Genomic DNA, 22,103 nt, shown 5'->3' on the forward strand with positions numbered 1-22,103 from the left:
AGTTTTCAGCGATTTGCCTCAGCTTTCATCAATTTGCAGTAAGGTGCAAGGGTTTGTGGAGAAAAATCACCCGGACAAGGCTGTTGCAGGCCATGTCTGCAACTTGTTTAATGACAATGTCTTGCCCCATTTCAGACAAATTTTAAAGAGAAACAGTCCTCTTTGGACAGCTTTCTGGTGCGACATTGGTCCACTGCAGTGGTGGGATCCAAAAATTGTAGTAACAGGTTACCATGGTGGTGGGATTCAAACAGTGGCATAGCGCCAATGGGGCGGGGCATTGATGGGTGGGGCTGTGGCAAGGACGCAGCCGCTGTGCCAATCCTTGGGCGGGAAACAAATGCACGCACGCGCAGGCTGCCATGCACGCCGGTGCACCTCCTGCTAGACTGCTTCAAGTTCTGCACGCTACTGCTGAGGAGCGGAGGAGGGGCGTAACTAAGGCAAAAATCACGTGGCAAAATCACCAATTAGTAACCCCCTCTCGGCACACACAAATAATTAGTAACCTACTCTCGGGAACCTGTGAGAACCTGCTGGATCCCACCTCTGGTCCACTGGCTCTGAAGCTGGTCCTAGTGTTATTGGTTGTTACTGTTTTCAGCATTAAACACTATGTTTATTCACCCCATAATGTGTTTTTGGCATGATTTTTGGAATGCCTAGAATGGATTGTTTGGATTTACATTGATTCCTATGGAAAAGGTTGCCTCGGTTTTCATCGGTTTCGGTTTTCATTGATTCTTTTCGGACGGATTACCAACGAAAACCGAGGTTCCACTGTACTTGAATCTAGTACAGCCAGTTTTCTTCCTGTCATTGTTGCTACACGTTCTGAATTCTTTGCTAAATAATTATTAATCTTTTTAGGTTTTTTGTTTGTATAATGTGTTACAATGCCAGAAAAGGCCCCACAATCAATTAATAATATGTTGACGCACAAAGGGAGGAGTTTGCCTGAAATGCTACAAGGGACGGAGAGGGGTACAAACAGGGAGGCAGAAGATTCACTATCTCCAAGCCTCTCTGGAGAAGGTCCAGATATTTCAGGCATACAGAAGAAGGTCTGCTGCTGGTGACAAGACCCAAAACATTCAGGGCTTTGAATATGGGAAAGGACACTTTAAATTAGAAGCTGATGTAGCTATACATCTGGCCTGAGGCCACTGCCACGCAAAACAAGCCGTTTACATAAACATGGGGGAAGAAGAACATCACCCATTATTTGGGCCTTATGTTTAAAATTAGGATTTGTAAACCACCCTTAGCCCAGAGGAAAGGTGGGGGTGTAAACACATAAATAATTGCTATCTAGCTTCTCAGTGTCCTGCAGAGTGACGCAAAAAGCAGGCCGAAATGCAGTGCAGCAGTGGAGCAGCAGTGGCTTAGGAGGTTAAGAGCAGGTGCACTCTGATCTGGAGGAACCGGGTTTGATTCCCAGCTCTGCCGCTTGAGTTGTGGAGGCTTATCTGGGGAATTCACTCCAACACACACCAGCTGGGTGACCTTGGGCTAGTCACAGCTTTTCGGAGCTCTCTCAGCCCCACCCACCTCACATAGTGTTTGTTGTGAGGGGGGAAGGGCAAGGAGATTGTAAGCCCCTTTGAGTCTCCTATAGGAGACTCCTATAAATCCAAACTCCTCCTGCTTCCATGCTCAGAAACCCTCTGCTCCAGCCGCCTTCTAGTAATCCCTGCCCGCAATCTCAGAATGGGCAGAGATTTCCCTTTCCCCGTGGTGAAGGGGGCGGGGCCGGTTACACCAAAGCCCCTTCCGATTGGCTGAAGGTTGGAGAGGCGGGTCTGTGGGCGGAGTTGGCCTGCTGCTGACCAGCGCACGCCTCCCCCTGGCTGCCAGTTGCAGCACGAAAGGGCACCGCTGCGGCTGCGGAGCTGCGACGCGGGAACCGGGTGAGTAAAAGGCGGAACTCGCTTGGGCGAGGCGAGCAGGGGATCCCAGGAGCGTCGGGGCTCCCGCGTCCCTGCTTCTCCCTCATCTGCAGCTTCCTTACGAAATGTTTTTTTTATTCTTGACCCTGCGGGAACTCTGCCCATGTTTGGAGGCTTCTTCCAGAGTTGCCTGATGGGTCTCCCTTTCCCTCCCAGAACATGCAGAAAAGTAAAGCGAGACAGGAGCGCCGTTTTGTGCGCGGGTCCTGATCTTTGGCTCCGTCTCCGAGTCGCAACTCTCCCTGCCTTCTTGACGCCTTTCTTGTCCGACGTTTGCGCTTTTAAGGTTTTCTACATTAATTAAAACGGCGTCGGAGGGGGAGGGACGCCGGGGAACTCCGCAGGGTTAAAGCTGGCCTGAAGTTTGGCACGAAAAAATGTTTTTCTGCTTTGGGCTCAGCCCTTTCTGCCATGCCAGTAATATGACAGTTCGCTTGAGGGTGTGTTTGGTCACCACACTTCTACGGTGGGGGAGATTCAGGATGTGTGACGGGCCAGGCAAGTTAAATCCCAGCTTGCTGCTAAATTGTTTCTGTGCCATTAACAGGTTTATCCACAGATCTAGGAGCTGCCCTGTCCTGTCTAGTCCAATATGCTGGATCCATTGCTGAGCTGCCTCAGGCTTCCTTGAAGCCTGCAAGCGGGACAGCAAAGATCATTCTCTTGTTACAGTGCCTCCCAGCTGTTATTTGGGGATACACTGCCTCTGTAGGTGGAAGCTCCATCCAGTTATCTTTGCAAAAAACTTTTGACAGAGGCTCCCCTTCCCCCAGGAATGTATGCTTCGCCACACTTTGTAGTGATCTGAATGCACTGCCCATTAATTTCATTCGGTGACCGTAAACTCTGATGTTCTGAGAGCGAAATAAAACTTACTATGTGTTCTCTTCATAATCTCCTATCACCGATCCCACACAGTTTGCCCACACCCAAACTAAAAACCCCTGGTGCTTTTAGCCTTTCATCTAAAGGAAATGGATCAGTTTTGGTTACCCCTTTCTGTGTGTCCTTACTGTGGAAAGCTACACCACGATGCCCTTAAAGGCACAAGAGCAGGTCATGTGTCCCCTTAGTCAATCAGCAACCCTGGCACACCTCTCTCTCTTTTAGAAGTAGTGATGTCAGCTTTTTGGAGCACGATATGCTGGCATAATAGATTGGGGCATCCCTTTAAAAATGAAATATTCCCTTCGTTTTAAAAGAGTATTATAGCAGGCCATCTGGCTGCCAGACATGCCTTCCCCATCTGTCTTGGCCTGGGTTTCCTCACTTCTCTCTATTTGGAGAAAGGAACCTGGCCACTAGAAACTTGGAACTTTTACAACCAGGGTGTGGCATACGGGCGTGCTGCTTTGCTCTTGAGGCCAAGCGGAGTAACGATAAACTCTGGATTACTCAGTGGTAGAAGCTGGTGTCATTTCTGTGCCCCCCCACAAGTCTCCCTCCAGGCTATATAAAGCCCAGTCATTCTGTCCTGTAGGCCCCCCCCCCGCCATGGTATACTGTACAGGCTAATGTTGCTTGGCCATTAATAGCTAGGTCTTTAATGTATAAACCAAATAGTTTAGGTTTCATTGAGCTCCCACCAATACCTGGTCAGGGGGTTGCTGGGTAACTTTAGCTCCCCAACTGGAGCTATCTTTGGATGCTGTGGGGCCAAGGGAGTTTTGTGAAATGGATATAGAGAACTTGGCAGAGAAGAAATTGGGTGCCTCACATAAATGACATACAATTGGAGGAGGGGGGGGGGATAAATGCTTCATGTCTCTTGGACCTGGACCAGAAAGGGAGGTTGAGTTTTTCTTCCTGCTGTACATATGGGATTTGTCTATAGGGGTCCCCATGGTCTAGAGGAGGCCAGTGATAAGTTTACAAGTCTTGTGGGGTCTGCCAAAACATCCATTTTGTCCAGCATCCTGTTTCTGAGAGGACGCAGCCAGATGTTGCTGGGAACTCACAAGCACAGCATAACAGCAACAGACTTCCCCTCTGTTGTTTATTCCTCGGGGCTGAGAATGCTTCTGAATATGGAGGTTCTATTTAACGTGACTGAGAGTAGGTGGGAAAGTGTTTGGGAAGGGGGATTTTGCTTGGACAAAGAGTCACTTCCCAACAAATCTGCAAGTGTGTGTAAGTTAAAGGAAGGAATTCGTGATGCCATCTGTCATGTAGCCAGCCCTTAGTCCAGCGCTCAAGTGGCACTTCTGGTATGTCCCCAAGTGACTTGAAACATGCTTTAGATCCCTGGGGGATCCTTGGTGTTGCCACTCATTCTGACTGATTTCCTGCTTACCTGCTTTGCTGTTATTATTATTATTTTTTGTAAAGAGCAACCAATGTATGGGGCTCTCTTCAACATGAGTAAAAACCGGGAGGGCCCTGCCCCAAAGAGACTGCACTTTCAACTTTGCCAGTGGGGAGGAATGAAAGGGCGAGGCTGACATGGTTGGAATGTGAACCACAGTGCTCACAGATATGAAGCTTTTAAAGAGCACATCTACTTTACGGGCTTGAACTGGTTTGATAATGTCCCATTCGCAGGAAGTTCCAAAAGGCTGCAGTGATGTGATCTTCAGTGCTCTGTGTTTTGGTCCCCGAGTCCCCGAGGTTCTTTGGGGGAAGCCATAGTGAGTAAACTAGTAGAGAACCAATATAACTTTGCCATGTAAATATGTGCGGCTTTGAGGGAACCTCAGAAGCTCCCTCTGCAATGAGAGACTTAAGGAGCTGGGTATGTTTAATTTGGTGAAGAGAAGGTTAAGACTTGACATGATAGCCGTGTTTAGATATTTGAATGGATGTCATGTTGGTGAAGGAGCAAGCTTGTTTTCTGCAGCTCTAGAGACTAGGACCAGGAGTAATGGGTTCAAGGTGAAGGAAAAGAGATTCCACCTAAACATCAGGAAAAACTTCCTGACAGTTAGGGCTGCTTGATGTGGAATGCACTACCTCGGAATGTGGTGGAGTCTCCTTCTTTGGAGGTTTTTAAAGAGAGGCTGGATGAACATGAACATGTTGGGAGTGCTTTGATTGTGTGTTCGTGCATTGCAGGGGGTTGGACTTGATGGCCCTTTGGGTCTCTTCCATCTCTATGATTCTAAGCTGGAGCCCTGAAGAGGAGGTAACCCTCAGGGCTAATTTGTTTCCCAAGCTATAGAAAGAATTAATATCTTGCTTTGGATTTGATGGGGGTTAAAAAGGCTGTCAGGCTGGAGTGTGTGTTTGTCCTCTCAGAGGTTGGGGGTTGCCCTTTAGGGTCCCCCCCTTTCAGGGAAGGGCTGGAGAAGAGAGCTCTCTGCAGTCCCCCTTTGAGTAGCTGTCCATGTTGGGGCCCGGCTGCTCTCATTCAGTCGTTGGCATTTGGCATCATTTGTGGTGTGCGTGCACCGCTGGGGCACGTAATCGGCACCTCCGAGAGGAACAGGTCATGTCAGAAATGTATATTGTTGCAGACCCCCAGGGAAGTCTATTTGCTCACAAGCGAAGCTTCTTTCTTGGCCAAAGCGACGCATGCTTCCCCCAAAGATGCATGCTTTCTTGCCATTGCCAACGTTTTCACCGCTCCCTTCTTCTGTGCCTTTTGTAGCAGCTTTTTCTGCAGTTACAAACAAGGTGCCTTATAAAGTGTCGCCTTTTGATTTGTTCTTCCTCCATCAAAATACTGGTAAGGCCACAAGACCAAGCAAAGTGCTTTTGGCGGATCAGCTGACAGCCTTATGACATCCCTTGTTGTGGCGCTGTATGTTTGGGGGCTGTCCTTGAGAAGAGGTAGGGAGATACCCTTCCCCTTCATCTTCTGTGTGTTCATGTGTGCCTGCTCTTCACTCCAGGCACTGGGGCTGAACCTTCCTTGGTGGTTGGTCTCCTAGCCAAATGCTGACCAATGCTAGCCCTCCTTAGCCTTCATGATCTGTCAAGATCAGGCTAGCCAGGACCGTCCAGGTGAGGGCCGTCTCTCTCTTGGTCGTATCTTGATCAAAGGTGACCATATCTCTCTTGGTTCTGTGTGTTCTGTGGGTGTTTCTCAGCCACAATTGCATTTGACCTAGTTCTAATCTGAAAACCAGGTAGAGCTGCTTGGCTATCTTGATTGGCTTTGGGGAGAGGCCATGGCTCCGCACTTTGTGCCTGGAGTTGCCCAAGCATCTCTCGTAAAATGATCTTGGAGAAAGACCTTGCTCTCCAAGATATCTGGCAGAGCAAATAATCCTGGACTGAATTGATAGAAGGCAGCTTCTTCCTGTTTACAGGATTCCCAGGGGCAGAGCTGGGGGAAATGCTCGATTCCTCAGAAAGCTCTTGTCAGCCAGAGCTCTGGACTTGATGGACCGCTGGTCTGGCTTGGGAGTAGGCAGTTTCATGTGTTTATAATAACTATCTAATTGCCTGCAAGTGGCTGATTTAAGTGTGTGGGGAGGGGAGGCTTCTTTTGCATCTGGATCCCCAAAGTTTGATCCTAGATTGTGCAGCTGTTTGTTTTTAAAAAGAGGTGGGTATAAGGCATAGAAAAGGGGCTGCTAAAATGATTGAGGAGTTGGAGCAAAGTTAATGTTTGAGGGTTCGTTGTTTGGGAAGAAAATAATTGAAGGGAAGGGATATGTACACATTTATGAAGGCACGCATGTAATGGTGAAAGTGGACAGATACTTTCCCCCTTCCCTTCTGTAACAGGACAGTAGCCACCCAGTAACATGGCAGCAAATGAAGAACATGCATGTGAACGCTCTTGTTTGCTCAACACATGGGGTGTCATGTGTGGCTACTGTCTTGGAGGACTTGGAAAAAAACCCAGTTCAACAGATTTTTGAAGGATATCTCAGTCAATGGCTACTATCCATGACAACGAAATGGAGCCTCCACATACAGAGGCAATATACCTTGAGGTACTGTGTGCCAGGAGACTAATGGCAGGGCTTGGCCATGGCCTTCATACTCAGCTTGTGACTCTTCAGCTGGCTCCTCTTACAGTTGGAGGGCCGGGAGATTCTTGGTTTTGGCAGGGAGCTGTGAGTCTGCCTTGCAGGCCTTGGAGCAAAGAATGCATGACAGAAGAAAGATGTGATGAGTTGGGTGTCAGTCCTATGATTAATGTAGTGACAGAGTGGAAGAAGAGGATGCCTGGGACTTCTCACTTCTGCGTGCAGTTCTGGGAGGGTCCTGACAGAGTCCATTTGTTAGACCAGGCCAGAGAATTGATGGAATGAAATGTGAGAGAGACCAGGCAAAGGTTTGCGTTTGCTGATGAGGACACTTTGGGGGGTGCCCTTGCAAATATGATCTTACCTGACTTTGCATGGCATGAAAGAAAAATAGGATCAGCTGCTGCCCAGATGTAGAGGCCCTTCTCTTGTTTGCAAAAAATCCTAGAACCATGGTGGCGAATCTATGGCACTCCAGATGTTCATGGACTACAATTCCCATCAGCCCCTGCCAGCATGGCCAATTGGCTGTGCTGGCAGGGGCTGAGGGGATTTGTAGTCCATGAACATCTGGAGAGCCGCAGGTTGCAGACCCCTGCGAGATGGTGGTGTGCATTCCAAAGCTTTAAACCTGGGAGCAAAATTACTAAAGCCTTCCCGAGGGTGACTGTTGTCAGCCCTCTGCCCATTTTTGGAGAACGACAGGCTTAAAAATCATGCAAACTTGTATTTCATTCATTTGCTATGCTGCCTTTTCCCTCACTGGGGCTGATACGCCAACTGCACTAGCTTCTGGGCTTGGGGAGCCCTGAAGTGTTGCTGTTTTGCATGGGAGACGTTGCTGGAAAATGGAACAAATGACCATTGTCCAAACCGGGGTGTGCTCGCGACCTCTTGCTTCTCCGAGTCCCTGCTGTTGTCTTCCTCTGTGCAGCTTTGCTTGGTAAAAATAGCCACCTGTGCTTGCTGCTAATGAGGCTGCTTTGCCCTTCCAAATCCTTTGCTTCCTGCTGCGGCTCTGGTGGGCCTGTGTAACGGCTGCTTGCAACACCTGCTTTGTCAGCAGTACCCGAATCTGTGCCATTGGGGCTTCGGCTCCCCTGCCAAGAGCCCCATACAAAGGCAGCCTTATTCAGCAGCCCATCCCCGGGCAGTGGAACCACCCGTTTCAGATATGCTGCAGGGCACGCTGCCTTTTTTTTTTTCCTTTCGAATTCATTCCTGGCAGTTTGTCTTGTTTTGTGCAGCGGGGGCCGCAAAATAGCAGCTGGTTTCTGCCAGAAACTCGATGCTGTAAACGGAAACGGTGGTGGTGGTGGGGATTTGATGGCGTCAGGTTTGGGTAACGTCCGCTGAAATAACGTCATGGCTTAATTATCTAGCATCTATTACCTGTTGATCTCTCCTTCCCTCCAAAATGCTCAAATCAGTGTGGACAATGATAGCAAAGACTGCTGGCCCAAGTTCAAATCATGCTGAACGATGAAGTGGGTCAATTTGGGAAGCTCTGACTCTTTGGACCTACCTGTCAAGGCTGTTGTATTCATTTTATCCTCACTGCCCTGTCCTCCTTTGAGGGAAAGCAGGGTCAGTCACATGATAGGTTTTTAGCTTTGCTCTAGTAGACACTGTTGACTTGGAACCAGGTTGCCATCTGCTGAGTCACATTGTCTATTGAGGTCAGTGTTGTCGGTTTTAACCGGCAGCAGTTTCCTGGGGCCCCAGGTGAGGTCTTTCTCATCACCTTTCTGTCTGATCCTTTTAACTCAGGGGTGTCCATCTCTGGCACTTCAGATGTTCATGGACTATAATTCCCATCAGCCAATTGGCCATGCCAGCAGGGGCTGATGGGAATTGTAGTCCATAAACACCTGAAGCACCAGAGTTGGACACCCCTGTTTTAACTGGTTATGAATCGTGTTCAAGTGGGCTGAGTGAGCTGAACCTCTAATGCTGATGTATTCAGGGCCAAGCTGAAAATAGCTGCATGCTAGTGGTGGATTAAGAATCACCTCCAGATGACAGAGGTGGAAGATCTGCATTATCTGTTTTTGGAATTTTTTTCCTTGAAAGCTACAGAGGGCTACCAGGAGTATGTGGGGGCAGCCTATCAACACCACTATGCAAATCCACAAAAGTATGGGTGATAATTGCATGGGAGAGTAGTGGAATCAGCCGGTGTTTCTTTGGCATCGATTAGTGCTGAAGAAAGCATTGCTGAGATTGTTCTTCCTCAATGCCCTACTTGCCCCTTTGGTGGCAACTGAATTTTTTGCCTTAGTTTTACCATTTGCCAGGACATGAAGAGAGAGTGCAATGTTGTCTGGAAAAGCAACTGCTATTTGTAAGGCTGCTCAGGCATGGCTGGCAGTGGCTGATGGGAATTGTAGTCCATGAACATCTGGCGTGCATGGGTTCGCCACCACAGGCTTAGGCTAACCTGATCTCCTCAGATTTCAGAAGATTGCTTATCTTGCTTAGAGTTGGCCTTGGCTAATATTTAGATGGGTGACCTCCAAGGAAATCCAGAGTTGCCCTGCAGAAACAGGCAATGGCAAGCCGCCACTGAATGTCTCTTGAGTTGAAAACCCCACAGAGGCACTGTAAGTCAGCTGTGACTCGATGGCAAAAAATAAAGGTGCTCTGCGTGGTGGTATAGCTCACTAGCGAGTCAGGATTTTGCAGGTTCAAATTTTGCCTCTGCCACAAACTCACTTCATGGCTGAGTTTTTCCCCCTTGTCTACCATACAGGAATAATAGAGCTTGCATACTTTATAGGATTGCGGTAGACAGAATAGTTTGAAAATCACTTGTAACTGTTTGGAGCTTTCAGTCCAGGCTAAAAAAATGTTGCTATTGTGAAAACGCAGAATGCTTAACTTTCTTTCATTTCTTTTATTTCAGAGTGGTGGCCAGTTTCTGGATTTGCTGCTTTCTGGTCCCTTTCACTGGGAGAGGTGCGCTTCCGAAGGCCCGTAACATTCTCCCTTGTGCTCTGTCTCTGTTGTGAATATCAAAGGTGTAGATCTGCCAGGGATCTTCATCTGATAGAGATCTCTCCTGCGGAACACATGTTCTTTGGCAGTCTTTCTGCATTGCTGACAGCGTTCTTGAGAAAGCAGATTGCCCAAGGAACTTGGCCCTACTGACAGAACTAGCTACTCACAGTGATTTTTTAAAACCCTTTTTGCAAACCAAGCTCTGGCCTAGCTGTGATCCATCTCTCTTGTTTCTTGTGGTTTTAGAATTTGGCACCCCCATTATTCTTGTTTGTTTGTTTTTCTGATGGCTCAGGGCAGCATCGAGTAGGAACTCTTAAAAGATTTCTTCTCGGCAGTCGGCAAGATGTCCACCACAAAAGTGCCAATCTACCTGAAGAGGGGGAGCCGGAGAGGGAAAAAAGAGAAACTTCGAGATATCCTCTCCTCCGATATGATAAGCCCGCCGCTGGGTGACTTCCGGCATACGATCCACATAGGGAGCGGTGGAGAAAACGACATGTTTGGTGACATCTCTTTCCTGCAAGGGAAGTTCCATCTCCTGCCGAGGACGGAGAGCAGTTTGAGTGCAGATGGGGCTGGCCACTATGTAGTCCCTTTTGAGTTCTCAAGGACTGCTACTGTCTCTGGTTATGATCCGCCACCTCTGGACATCCCATCACCTCTCCTAAAGAATGCAATCTCTCTGCCAGTCCTTGGTGGCCCGCAGGCATTAACTTTACCTTCTGCCCAAGCCCCTCCCAAACCACCACGCCTCCACCTTGATGACAAAGGCCAACCAGCTCACCAGCCCAAGGACCCTGCAGAGAATCCAGCCAATGGCACTCGGACTGCGGAGACCCGTCATGCCCCCAACGGCAAGTGTGTGCCCACTCTGAATGGGTTTGCTGAGGAAGAACACAAAGGGGAGCCTTTGATGTCCAATGCTGGCTCCATGCTTTCTCTACACGTGGACTTGGGACCGTCCATTTTGGACGACGTTCTCCAGGTGATGGAGAAGCACCAAACTGGGACTGTGGGTGCTCTGTTGCAAGACACCAACAGGCAGCAGATCCTGACGTGATGAGGAGGGGTGTCCATCAGAAAGGACTCACTGGTCCCTCCTTCCCAGGAACAGCATTGTGTAGAGAAAGACGTGTGTTGCTGTTAACTGAATAACCTAAACTGGACTGTTGTTGTGTGAGTGAGAACTTTGGGTACAACATCACTAATAGCAATCCTTTGAGCGTCTGCCTCTTGTTTTATCGACACTGCTAAGATTTGGGTGGGGACTTTGCTCGCTTTCTGCAGGATCTCCCCCGCCCCATGCTACTGAAACGTGTATAGGAAAAAAAAGCAATAAATTCATCAGCATCTGTTAGTTGCCGTTTGCTAACAAGGATCGTCATGGTGTGGGCGTGCATTTCGAAGGCATGAGTTAATCAATGGTTGAGAAATCCTAGCAGCCAAAAGGAGTGTTGTGTAACTCTTGCAATGGGTGTGGTGTGACCGAGGTTGTCCAGCGGCTCATCGCTCTGTGCTCTTGGTTCGGGCTTTGAAGCTCTGAAGCTTCCGAGTTCTCCTTTTCATCTCAGTGGGTGCGTTTGAGCTGCCTCCTCTGAAATGCCTGGGAATTCTGAGCCCGGGGGGGATCTTCAGAGTCTTCAAATGGTAATGTGGCCTCATTAGTTGATAGGCCGAGGGCTTGCTGTGTTGGCTGTGGAGAGAGAACAGCCTAGGAACAGATTCGTGACTATAGATGAAATTAAACACAAGTCCAACAGCACTTTAAAGACTGTCTCTGACTCATAAAAGCATAGGTGTTGTGGTGTTGTTGGAGTTCTGTTTATTTGGCTGCTACAGACTAACGTGGTTCCCTCTCTGGAATTCACAATTATTAGATGGATGTCAGTGCTACCATCACAGAACAGGCATGGCAAAGTTACCAGCAGGTGACTGTAGTATCCCCTCCTTTTTATTACGCCCCATGGGGGGATATGAAGACCCCTGCACCCTCATTGGTAATTGTTCATCCTTTCTGCAGAATTTGTAAACTGGCCTTTTCAAGATTGCTCTGAGATTTAGCCATAGAGATGGAAGGGGCCATACAGGCCATCTAGTCCAACCCCCTGTTCAATGCAGGATCAGCCTACAGCATCCCTGAAAAGTGTTTGTCCAACAGCTGCCTGAAGACTGTCAGGGAGGGGGAGCTCACCACCCCCCTAGGCGAGCAAAGGGGAAAGGACGTTGTACTGCTGTTCAGTTTATTTATTTTTTATTTTATTTATTATTGGATTTTTATACCGCCCTCCCCCGAAGGGCTCAGTTGGGCTACATCACTCCTGTCCCCCTAACAGCTTGGTGGTTCTGTTCAGTGACTGGCCCTGTTCAGTGACTGGTCCACAGCTAGCCCAGTGGCCGATAACATTCAGTGTTGGTACTATTGAGGGGATCCTGAGTTCTCGGCCACCTGATCGCCTGCCCACGTGCATTGATCTTTCCAGCGTCATCAGCCTTCCAATGTGGCCTGGCCAATCGGAAAGCTGGTTTAGCACATAATACTTTGTTTAAGCATCTTTAGGGAAAGAATAAATAGCGACTCATTACACTAATGAGCAACTGCATTGTCTCTTGGCAGGCGAATTTCTTCCTGCCCATCTGTCCTTGCAGAGCGTGATTCACAAAGAGAAAAGCCTGCTGCTTTGCTTTCCCTAGGGGCTATATAAGGCTGCGCTGGCATGACACACGGAGAAAGATGGGGATGATTTTTGACAAGGGCTGTTTTTGCCAAGTGAGCGCTTTTTTTAATTCTTTAATGGCTTGGTACAGAGAACAGCTCTTTTGGAGGGTCTTTTGGCTTTCAGCTTCCTTAACAGCTTGATCTTGAGGACTTGAATCCACCTCAGATGTATACTTCTTTTGCTCCAGAAATTGAGCAATCTACTTTCCTCCTTCACTGTAGACCTTCCAGAACCACAATGTTTTTTTAATTGGTTCTTAAAAAAAAGGGGGGGAGCCACAAAAGATTGAAACTCGTTCAATACAGCTTTTGTTTTCATGTCTCCCAAAGCACATGGGATTGTAGTCGCTGTACACACTGCTTTAAATAAGGAGGAAAAAGATGTCCTCGGTTCCACAGAGATGACAATTTGAATTTAATTACTGGAGGAGGGGATTGGAGAAAAGAGAGGGCAATGACATGGGGTTGACGTAAATTGAATGCTGTTATACATATTTAGGTTGCTTTCAATTGGGGGGGGTGAGAAGGAAGGGGTTAAAACTAAAGGCTTCACCAAAAAGGTGGGGTTTGAAGGGGAGGGGGGGTTGAACCTGAACCCAGAAGGCAAAATATTGTGTTTGGCTTGTGAGGCAGAAGGATCGGACAGTTGTTTTTTTCAAACTGTTCTGACCGTGTTGAAAATCTGCCCACTGCTAAAGCTCCCTCTCACATGTACTCTCAGATTCCTCTTTCAAACTAATTGTGTCTCGACGGCACACACCTTATTGTTCAGCTGAACAAAGGCCAGGAAACATTCTGGAACGAACAATGTTGTGCAGCATGCAGAGGCTGACCCAGCTAGTGCGCTGCATTTATGTCTCACTGTCCATAATCCTCGGACTGGCTTTGTGGCCATGGTGACAGCAGGGTAGATGTGACCGCCTGGTGCCTTCTTGTTTCCATGGATTTTCCCTCGCTGAGGTCAAACATATAAATAGATTCGATCCTGTGATGAACTCTGGCCCTTCCTCTCTGCCCCCCCCCCCCTTTGCCCCACTTGGTTTCTTAGTAGCTGAAAAGACCTCAGCATGAAATTTATCACAAAACAGCATCAAACAGCACCACAGTTTAAATGAGGGACAGTCATGGAGGGCAGGGTCTTCGTTTTCCTCTTTTGCTTCTTTCTCTGGAGAACCTGAGGCTGAAACTCTGGAATTCTGGCAACCCTAAAGGGCTCATGCACTTTTGCCAGAGGGACTTTTCCTCAATAAAGTATGCGTGTTTAGAAACAAAGATTAGATAACGTCGGTACTACATTTTAAGGCCAAACTACTCATGGTCACCTCCGGGTTGCCTGCAAGGATTTTCAGAAGTTGTCTGGCATGTCCCTGTTGGAGACACAATTGGCTGGGAAGTCCCCAAACAGCATCTGATTGAAAATCCACATGGTTGATCTTATTGTCACATGTAGTTTGGCTCCCAGAGTGTTCAAAGTGCTTCCATGATATCTTGGCATAATTTTCACAACAACCCTGTACAGTAGGTCATCACCCTGATAAGGAAAAAGGCTTGATTACTACAACTTAGTGAACAAATTCAAGGAAGAGATGAGATTAGGGTGAAGGAGTTTTTTCCCAATTTGGTCAATATACACCAACTGTATTAATGCCAGGCCATGTTTTTTTGGGGGGGGAGGGGGGACACTATGGGGTTTAGGGTAACTGATATGCATACTGAGGGCAGAATTCAACCTGAGTAAAACATTTTTATTTCAATAGGGAAGTTGAGCACATGATTCAATTCACCCCACCCTTGAAAAATGGAGACTTATCGGGCCACTGAAATGTTGCTTTGTATAAGCAGATCTGTGAAGAAGTAGAATATACACTTTCTAAGTAAACTGAATTTCAGTTAACTGCCCAAGAGGATTGCCTGCTGCCATTGCAATGTTGGAACACTTCCCAAGTTTAGTCCAACAACAGATGTCATTTTGTATAGGGTCTAGTAATTCCATGATGAATCCCCAGTGTGGTAACATCTGGCAGCATTCCTGGTGCCCACCAACTGTTTTCAGAAAACGTGTGGGGCACCGGAGGTCTAACTAGCTATACAAATAACAGTTTTCGGCAGCAGCTGTTGATTTTATTCACTCTTGACTTCTTTTTTCCCTGTTAGGATTGCCTGGTCTGGCAATTGGTGGGAGTCTGGGGGATGAAGGGACATGTGAGGGATATCAGGAATGGTGTGACATCATTTTCCGGGAAAACCCAGAAGTGTTGTCATACCTCTCTGGGAATCATTGGAAACTATGATTCCAAGAGAGAGCGGGCACCATTTCTGCGTTTCTCCCAGAAGTGATGTCACATAATTGGCCTGACAACAATTTTTACCCCTGAAATGTCAGTGGGAGGTCTAGGCCTGGCAACTCTGTTCCCAGCATATATGTGTGTGTGTGTGTGTGTGTGTGTGTGTACACACAGTCATAATTTTAATTATCCCTTTTCTCTGGGCTTGGGTTTTCTCTGTGTGTGTGGCTTCACCTCCTGCTGCAATTGTTTTGCAGTATGTTCTGTTTCTGTGAGAGTGATTTTTGCGGTTGTTCCTGCTGTCCTGTATTAGAATTCCAGTGCCCATAGGCTCAGAATGGTTGAACACACCTCCTCTAGTTGATTTATTAATAACATTTCCCACTGGTTGGAATGTAATTATTAAAAAAATAAAATTAAGGAAGTTATTTATTTACAGTGTATGCACACTGCTTTTTCAGCCACAGAGTATCTCACCATTCACAATAAAAGAGTTAGCAACGAGACAGTATTACTCTGAAAACAGGGGAATGCTTTCAAGTTATGTAAGAGTACGAGAAAATACTTTCTGAATATGGTTATCTTCTTGGGGTGAGAAACAAGTTGCTCATACTCTCTCAAGAAAGCTGATAATGATCAGAAACACTCTGGAAGTTATGTACCGATAATTAGCTTATGAACATTTAACAGACATTGAAACGTATTGTCGCATGTGACATGTTTACAGAAGTTTTTGTTGGGCATTAGAAAATCATTGATTTTTCTCTTCACCTACTTGAGGTCCACTTGCAGATGTTGTAAACTTGCCTATTGAGGCAAGTTGCCCTGGGCAGCAGCCCCATCTGTTTTCCCCCCTCATAACCACCCTCTGAGGTACGGAAGACTGACCAACAGTCACCCAATAATCATTGCAGTTGAATGCATATTTGAACCCAGCCTTGACATTCACTGCTCCACTACACTGCAAGCTACCGCTTCTGCGTGAGCCCTTTTGAAGCGAAAGGAATGCCAATTTAACGTTTGCTGGGTTGGTGTCTATATCTCACTCTTTATTCTCCATGGTGCTGACTGGCTCCCAGAGGCCTTGCTTCCCCCCGCCTGCAGAGTGACTGAAATTATTTTTCCCCCCATTTATAGGTGCTGCTTCCCTCAATATTAAAAAAAGAAATACAGTTTGCTCTTGTGTCCCCTTCCTTGAAACTTGTCAAGAGGAGAGTGAGGGCACACCAAATGGAAGCTCTTCTTGGAAGGGAGAAAACAACAGCACAAAAGTAAACAGTGTATAGCTTTCCCACCCTTGTCCCTGACAACCTGAGATGTTGCAAGAATTACTGCAAAGAGAAGCTATAAAATGGGCCCCTATGATGTCCCAACTTATGTTTCAGCACTGAAAGCTTCCTCTGTTCGCTGACCTCTAGATTTGGTCCTGAGCATGTTTAGGCAGAGGTAAATGACATAGATGTGCTTTCTGGGAAACAAAATCACATCATGACCCTGGATATGTTGATGCAAAGGGACATACTTTAGTCATGACTGGCTACCTCTGCCTTCGCAAGGGTTGCAAAGGAAAAGGCAGCGGGAGGTCCCTCTTCAAGACATCCAGGGAGCTAAGGCTCATTCCGCACATGCAGAATAATGCACTTTCAAACTGCTTTCAGTGCTCTTTGAAGCTGTGCAGAATAGCAAAATCCACTTGCAAACAGTTGTGAAAGTGGTTTGAAAATGCATTATTTTGCGTGTGCGGAAGGGGCCTAAGTTTTTAAAGAACAGTTGCAAAGCTCCAAGTTATAACTAATAGTTAAGATGGGTGTCAAACTCATTTGTTATGAGGGGTAAGAGATGACACAAATGTGACTTGGCCAAACCTGGGAGAGAGCACCTTGGCTGGGCAGCTCCCAGCAGGTTCATTGGCCCAGATCAGCACTGGGTGGGGGGTGCACCCCATCACTGAAAATCATTCCACCCATGCAAAAAGGGTCTTGGATCCAAGCCAAGATGCTCAGTGACCCACCCTCTAGAAAAGATACTGTGTTTCCTCACACAGAGCCTGAGACAGTTTTTAAAAGTTTAGGATGTCTTATAAATGCTGCGATGAAGTACTATTCAAGGCCTACCGGTAGCTACAACCTCAGCATTCCTTGAGCAGTCAGTACACACTTAATTCAGTCAGACGTTCTTATCTGTTTAAAACCAAAGAAACACACATGTAGGGGAGGACTAGCCATTTTGGCCACTGCTACCTCCCAGTGGGATGACAGCTGGCTCATCTGAGCCAGGCCAGCAGTGGGAAGACTGGTGCCCATCTGAGCTGCACGTGGCAGGGGGAAGGTGGCACCTGACTGTCTGGGTGAACAGGCTGGCTGGTTTTTTGTCCCTCCTTTCTTCAGGGAGCTGGGTCTCTGACAGGCCAAGGGATGGAGCCATGTTTCAGGGCCATTTTCCATCCTAATTTGTTCCAGTACTGGCAACATTGTACAGCGAAGCAGAAGGACCAAACTGCATTTGAGAAAAACCACAGGGGGACTGAGGTCAGACAGAAACTGTTTAACCACTCACACAGCGTATAATTAACTTGTGGAATTACCTGCCACAAAACGTGGCAATGGACACAGACTGAAATGGCTTTAAAAGGAGATGACAAAAGTCCATGGCAAGGGAGAGAGGTCTATCAATTGCTGATAGCAATGTTAAGTGAATGGAGAGAGCCAGTGTGGTGTAGTGGTTAAGAGGAGGTGGATTCTAATCTGGAGAACTGGGTTTGATTCCCTACTCTGCCACCTGAGTGGCAGAGGCTTATCTGGTGAACCAGATGTGTTTCTGCACTCCTACATTCCTGCTGGGTGAGTGACCTTGCAATCTCTGTTACGGCCAACCACCAGGCTAGAACAGGGCCACAATTCTGACTCTTTTGTAAATTTCTTGAAGGCATCTGGCTGACCACTGTCAGAAAAGTGTACTGGGTTACTTGGCTCTTCTTTTATTCTTGTAAAAAGTTAAATAAATTCACAAGTTGATCAGCAGCTATTGGCCATGATGGCTATGTTGAACCATCATGTTTTGAAGCAGTCTGCCTCTGCATAACGGAATGTTGGGGGACTTGCAAGGAGGAATCCTAAGCATGTTTACTCAGAATCTGACTCAGATCTATTAAATGGGGCTTTTTCCTAGGCAAGTCTTCATAGGACTGTACTGATAACAGGGTTATTTCCTTCAAGTCTTGCTTCCCAGGAAAATCTGGACAGCTGCCGTTGTATGCAGGAAGTGGCGGAGTAGATGGAGCCTACTTGGCTGTGATCCATCAGAGTTTTTCTTTACAGTGAAGAAAGATCTGCAATCTCTAAAGGACGTTTATTAAGAAAAACGAAACACAGAAAAATGAAAAGTTTTGATCTTCTCTGCTCCACTAGCTATGCCAAGAAAGTGTCTGGATACAGCTGGTTTGCAGAACACTCATGGCACAAAATAGATCCCTAATGGAGCAATCCACTCGCACCAAAATAATTTTGTTTTTACCCAGCGGACAGGAAAACATTCAGAGCTAAATTATGCACTCAGTTTCCTCTCCACACTCTTAGCCCCCTGTTAGGTTAGTAAATATACTTACCAAATAGTCACACAGCTCAACTTTCCCCCACCCACCTGCCTTCCTTTCAGATGCAGGCAAACTGGCAACGATGAATGCATATTAATAATGACAAAAAAATGACATCTTGGTTGCTACAGAACGAAAGCCGCTGGGCTCACATGCAACACAAAAAGAGAAATGCTTAGAAACCAACGCCTTGGCCTTCTCACAGAGCTCTAGTAAAAACTGCCAAAGCGTCCCAAGAGGATTTCAACAATGAGAAGTTTTAATTGCAGACGTGGATGCCTAATCTAAACATGATGTTGGCAGGAGAGGAGAGCTTTTCCATGTGATTGCGCAGTTCCTCCCTTAAGTTGGACCACTCCATATGAACCCTTGCTGCATTTGTAACGTGAGCACCCAAGTATAATGCCCACTCAGGGAGGCTGTGGCTCTCTGGTGTGCCAGACAGGATCAACCTTGCCAAATATTTGGATGGGAGACCTCCGAGGAATACCAGAGTCATGATGCAGAGGCAGGAAATGGCAAACCACTTCTGAACATCTGCTGCCTTGAAAACCCCACCTGGATCTCTATGAGTCAGATGTGACTTGAAATAAAAAAAGTGTATGTAATAGCAGTTAACTTCCTCTGTCTTTTAGTCGGTTCTCAGAGCCTTTTCTTCCCATGCCTTTCCCATCAATGGCACAGAGACACAGATTTCTTCCCACAGCATCTTTCTCTCTTGAACCAATGACCTTCTTTCCATATTTATTTATTTATAGATATGTATGCCCTGCTTTCCTCCCCAGTGAGGACTGAAAAAAACCCCTTACAATATTATTCTCCCCTATGTTTTATCTTCATAACAACAACCCTGTGAGATAGGTTAGGCTGAAAGAGAATATAAGAACATAAGAACAAGCCAGCTGGATCAGACCAGAGTCCATCTAGTCCAGCTCTCTGCTACTCGCAGTGGCCCACCAGGTGCCTTTGGGAGCTCACCTGCAGGATATGAAAGCAATGGCCTTCTGCGGCTGTTGCTCCCGAGCACCTGGTCTGTTAAGGCATTTGCAATCTCAGATCAAAGAGGATCAAGATTGGTAGCCATAAATCGACTTCTCCTCCATAAATCATGGTTAGCCCAAGATCATACAGCGGCAGAGGGGGAATCCTTCTCAGATTCTGGTCTGACATTCTAACCACCACATCATATACTTTCCCTCAGCATTCTGCCCCCTCCTCTCCCGCTTGTCCTTCTCAGCCTGCAGCTATCTCCTACGACGCATTTCCTTTAGCATATAGCATCCAGGCTTCCTGCTGCTTTGCCCTCCAGACTTCAGTGCCCCTGCCACCTCTCCTCAGGAAGATCCCTGACACACACACACACACACACACCCGCCCATTTCTACCAGCCCTTCCTGTCCCTAGGCCCTGAGTGGGATTTTGCCCCATCCCTTTCTGCTTTGACCTCTCTGTTCTTCTCCACCCTCTTCACCTGTCTTTCCCTCGTGTCTAGAGTCAGCGCTGAATCTGCTTCCCTGGTGGTGGCCATGAAGTCTTCTGGGATGATGATGGTTTGCATTTTGATACATGTCAACAAAAATGGACCTCCCACAGCATTTGACAGAAAGGAACAGTCCATCTTGAAAATTCAAAGCCATTTAAAAACAGCCAGCAACAGGAAACATGACTAAATTATGATTTATACCTTAATGTACATTAAAAATACATCGACTTGGATGGCCCAGGATAGCCTGATCCCATCAGATTCCATAACCTAAGCACTTGGGCTTTCTTTATGTGCAGTTCTGCTTCTCATGGCAGCCATTTTGAAGTTGTGCCTACCACCTTCTGTCAACATTCCAGTGGTGCCTACTGGCTCAAAAAGGTTGGGGAACCCTGCCCTCCGGCCTCCATAAGTTAGTTGTAACTCGAGAGCACTTTTCACCAACACTACCCCTACCACCAAATTAAAAAACTATCTCAAAGCAGCATACATTATATTGGATCTGAAAAAGTGGGCACTGGCTCATGAAAGCTTCTCCTGACATAAACTTGCTGGTCTTTCAGGTGCCACAGGGTTTTTTTTTCCTTCCGAGACTAGATCCAACTCCGAAACAGTTCCTATTTATAAGTAATTCTCTTCACTTACACCAAGCCCAGACAAGTACCCCAAAGGTACTTCAGGGATAGGGCAGTATACTAAATTTAATTAATAATAATAATAATAATAAAAAGGTGTTTTCCATAAACTAAACTGTGTTTACTAAAATAAGAACAAAGTCAACTAACAAAAAGAGAAAGCCAGCAGACTGCAGCCTATCCAAGCTTCATGCAGGAAAGCATTCCACAGGGACGGTACTTGGCCAGTAGTTTCTTGTCGCCAACAGCCCTGTTTCTGGTGGTTGAGGCTTTCAAGATACCAATGCATTTGCCTCTGCAAGTTCTGAACAGGCAGATCTGACTTGTGGGGTGCACTGTCCAGCAGTCAGTTCCTGCATCAGACTTATTATAATGAACACAAAGTGAGGAACAGCACAATAATCAAATTAAATGGGGCTTGTGCTGAAGAGCTTCCTGGACTTGTCCCCCTGTTAATGAGCGAGGTGCCAGTCGGGTTTTCTATCTCAGGCACCAAAATATCTAGGATTTGTCCTAGCTGTGCAGGTAGATTGGCCTGTCATATTCTGCGTATTAGTGTGGCCTAAAGCTGGATAGCCCAGGCTAGACTGATCTCATCAGATCTTGAAAGGTAAGCAGATTTGGCCCTGGGCTGGTAACTATTTGGATGGGAAACCACCAAGGAAGTCCAGGGTCACGTTACAGAGACAGGTAAGGGCCAACCAACTCTGAATGTAGTTCAGCTGTGAGTTGACACTACCAATTCGGCCTATGAGGAGTAGCAAACAGTCCTCAAAAGTAAATGTATGCAGCAACTCAGTCTGGAGGTCTCCAAGGCATGGATAATGTTGATTTGGTCTTTGATATCATTGTTATCATCTCTCCTTCTAACAGTTAACCTGATAGTTCTGTGTCTATATCAGCATGGCAACATTACCCCCCCCCCCGGAAAGCCCCCACACTCAATGCCCTTTTGTGGGAATACAACTATAAAAACAGGGATAAGATTTCAACTGCTAGGTGATGCTGCAAGGCTACTGAAGAGCCATCTTGCCCTGTGGAGAGGAGTCATTTGAAAAGGTAATGGCTTATCAAATAACCTGACTGGAGCATGACAAATGAAGATTCAGAATCCCAGTGACTGCATGAATCCTTATTGTTTATACATATCTTTGTGGGAGGTAAGAGAGAGACAATTAATTCATCTGAATAAACCAATACTATGATCTGATTTGTGTGCGACTTCTCCCTCCAAAGAAAATAAAAAGATTCTGTTGTATTTTATTCAATTGAATACCAGGCTATGGAGATGAGTTCCTCTGAAGAAAATGGCTACACTGGAAGGTGAACTCTATGGCAATATATCCCACTGACATCCCGCCCCTCCCTGAACCCTGCGCTCCCCAGGACCCATCCCAAAATCTGCAAGGATTTAACAAACTGGAGCTGGTAGCCCTAGCTCTGCCATGCTTGTAGCTCCGTGTAGCTCTCTGTTCTCATATCATTTGCCAATACTTTGAACGTCAAACGAGTAGCTTTGCC

At 46.8% G+C, this 22,103-nt stretch overlaps 1 protein-coding gene across 2 annotated transcripts; it reads left to right on the forward strand.

The window, feature by feature from the left end:
• The first annotated feature begins 1,852 nt into the window (after positions 1-1,852).
• On the forward strand, positions 1,853-11,228 carry CDC42EP2 (CDC42 effector protein 2). 2 transcript variants are annotated; one of them, XM_048515316.1, is made up of 2 exons: positions 1,853-1,910; positions 9,774-11,228. In XM_048515316.1, exon 2 carries the CDS (start codon positions 10,215-10,217, stop codon positions 10,929-10,931), a length of 717 nt encoding a protein of 238 aa, XP_048371273.1. In that variant the 5' UTR covers positions 1,853-1,910; positions 9,774-10,214; the 3' UTR covers positions 10,932-11,228. The 2 variants fall into 2 exon arrangements, with proteins under 2 accessions (XP_048371273.1, XP_048371281.1); XM_048515324.1 differs by lacking the exon at positions 1,853-1,910 and adding an exon at positions 5,811-5,891.
• The last annotated feature ends 10,875 nt before the right edge of the window (positions 11,229-22,103 follow it).

Source organism: Sphaerodactylus townsendi, linkage group LG01 (assembly GCF_021028975.2).
Source record: "Sphaerodactylus townsendi isolate TG3544 linkage group LG01, MPM_Stown_v2.3, whole genome shotgun sequence".
Lineage (NCBI taxonomy): Eukaryota > Metazoa > Chordata > Lepidosauria > Squamata > Sphaerodactylidae > Sphaerodactylus > Sphaerodactylus townsendi.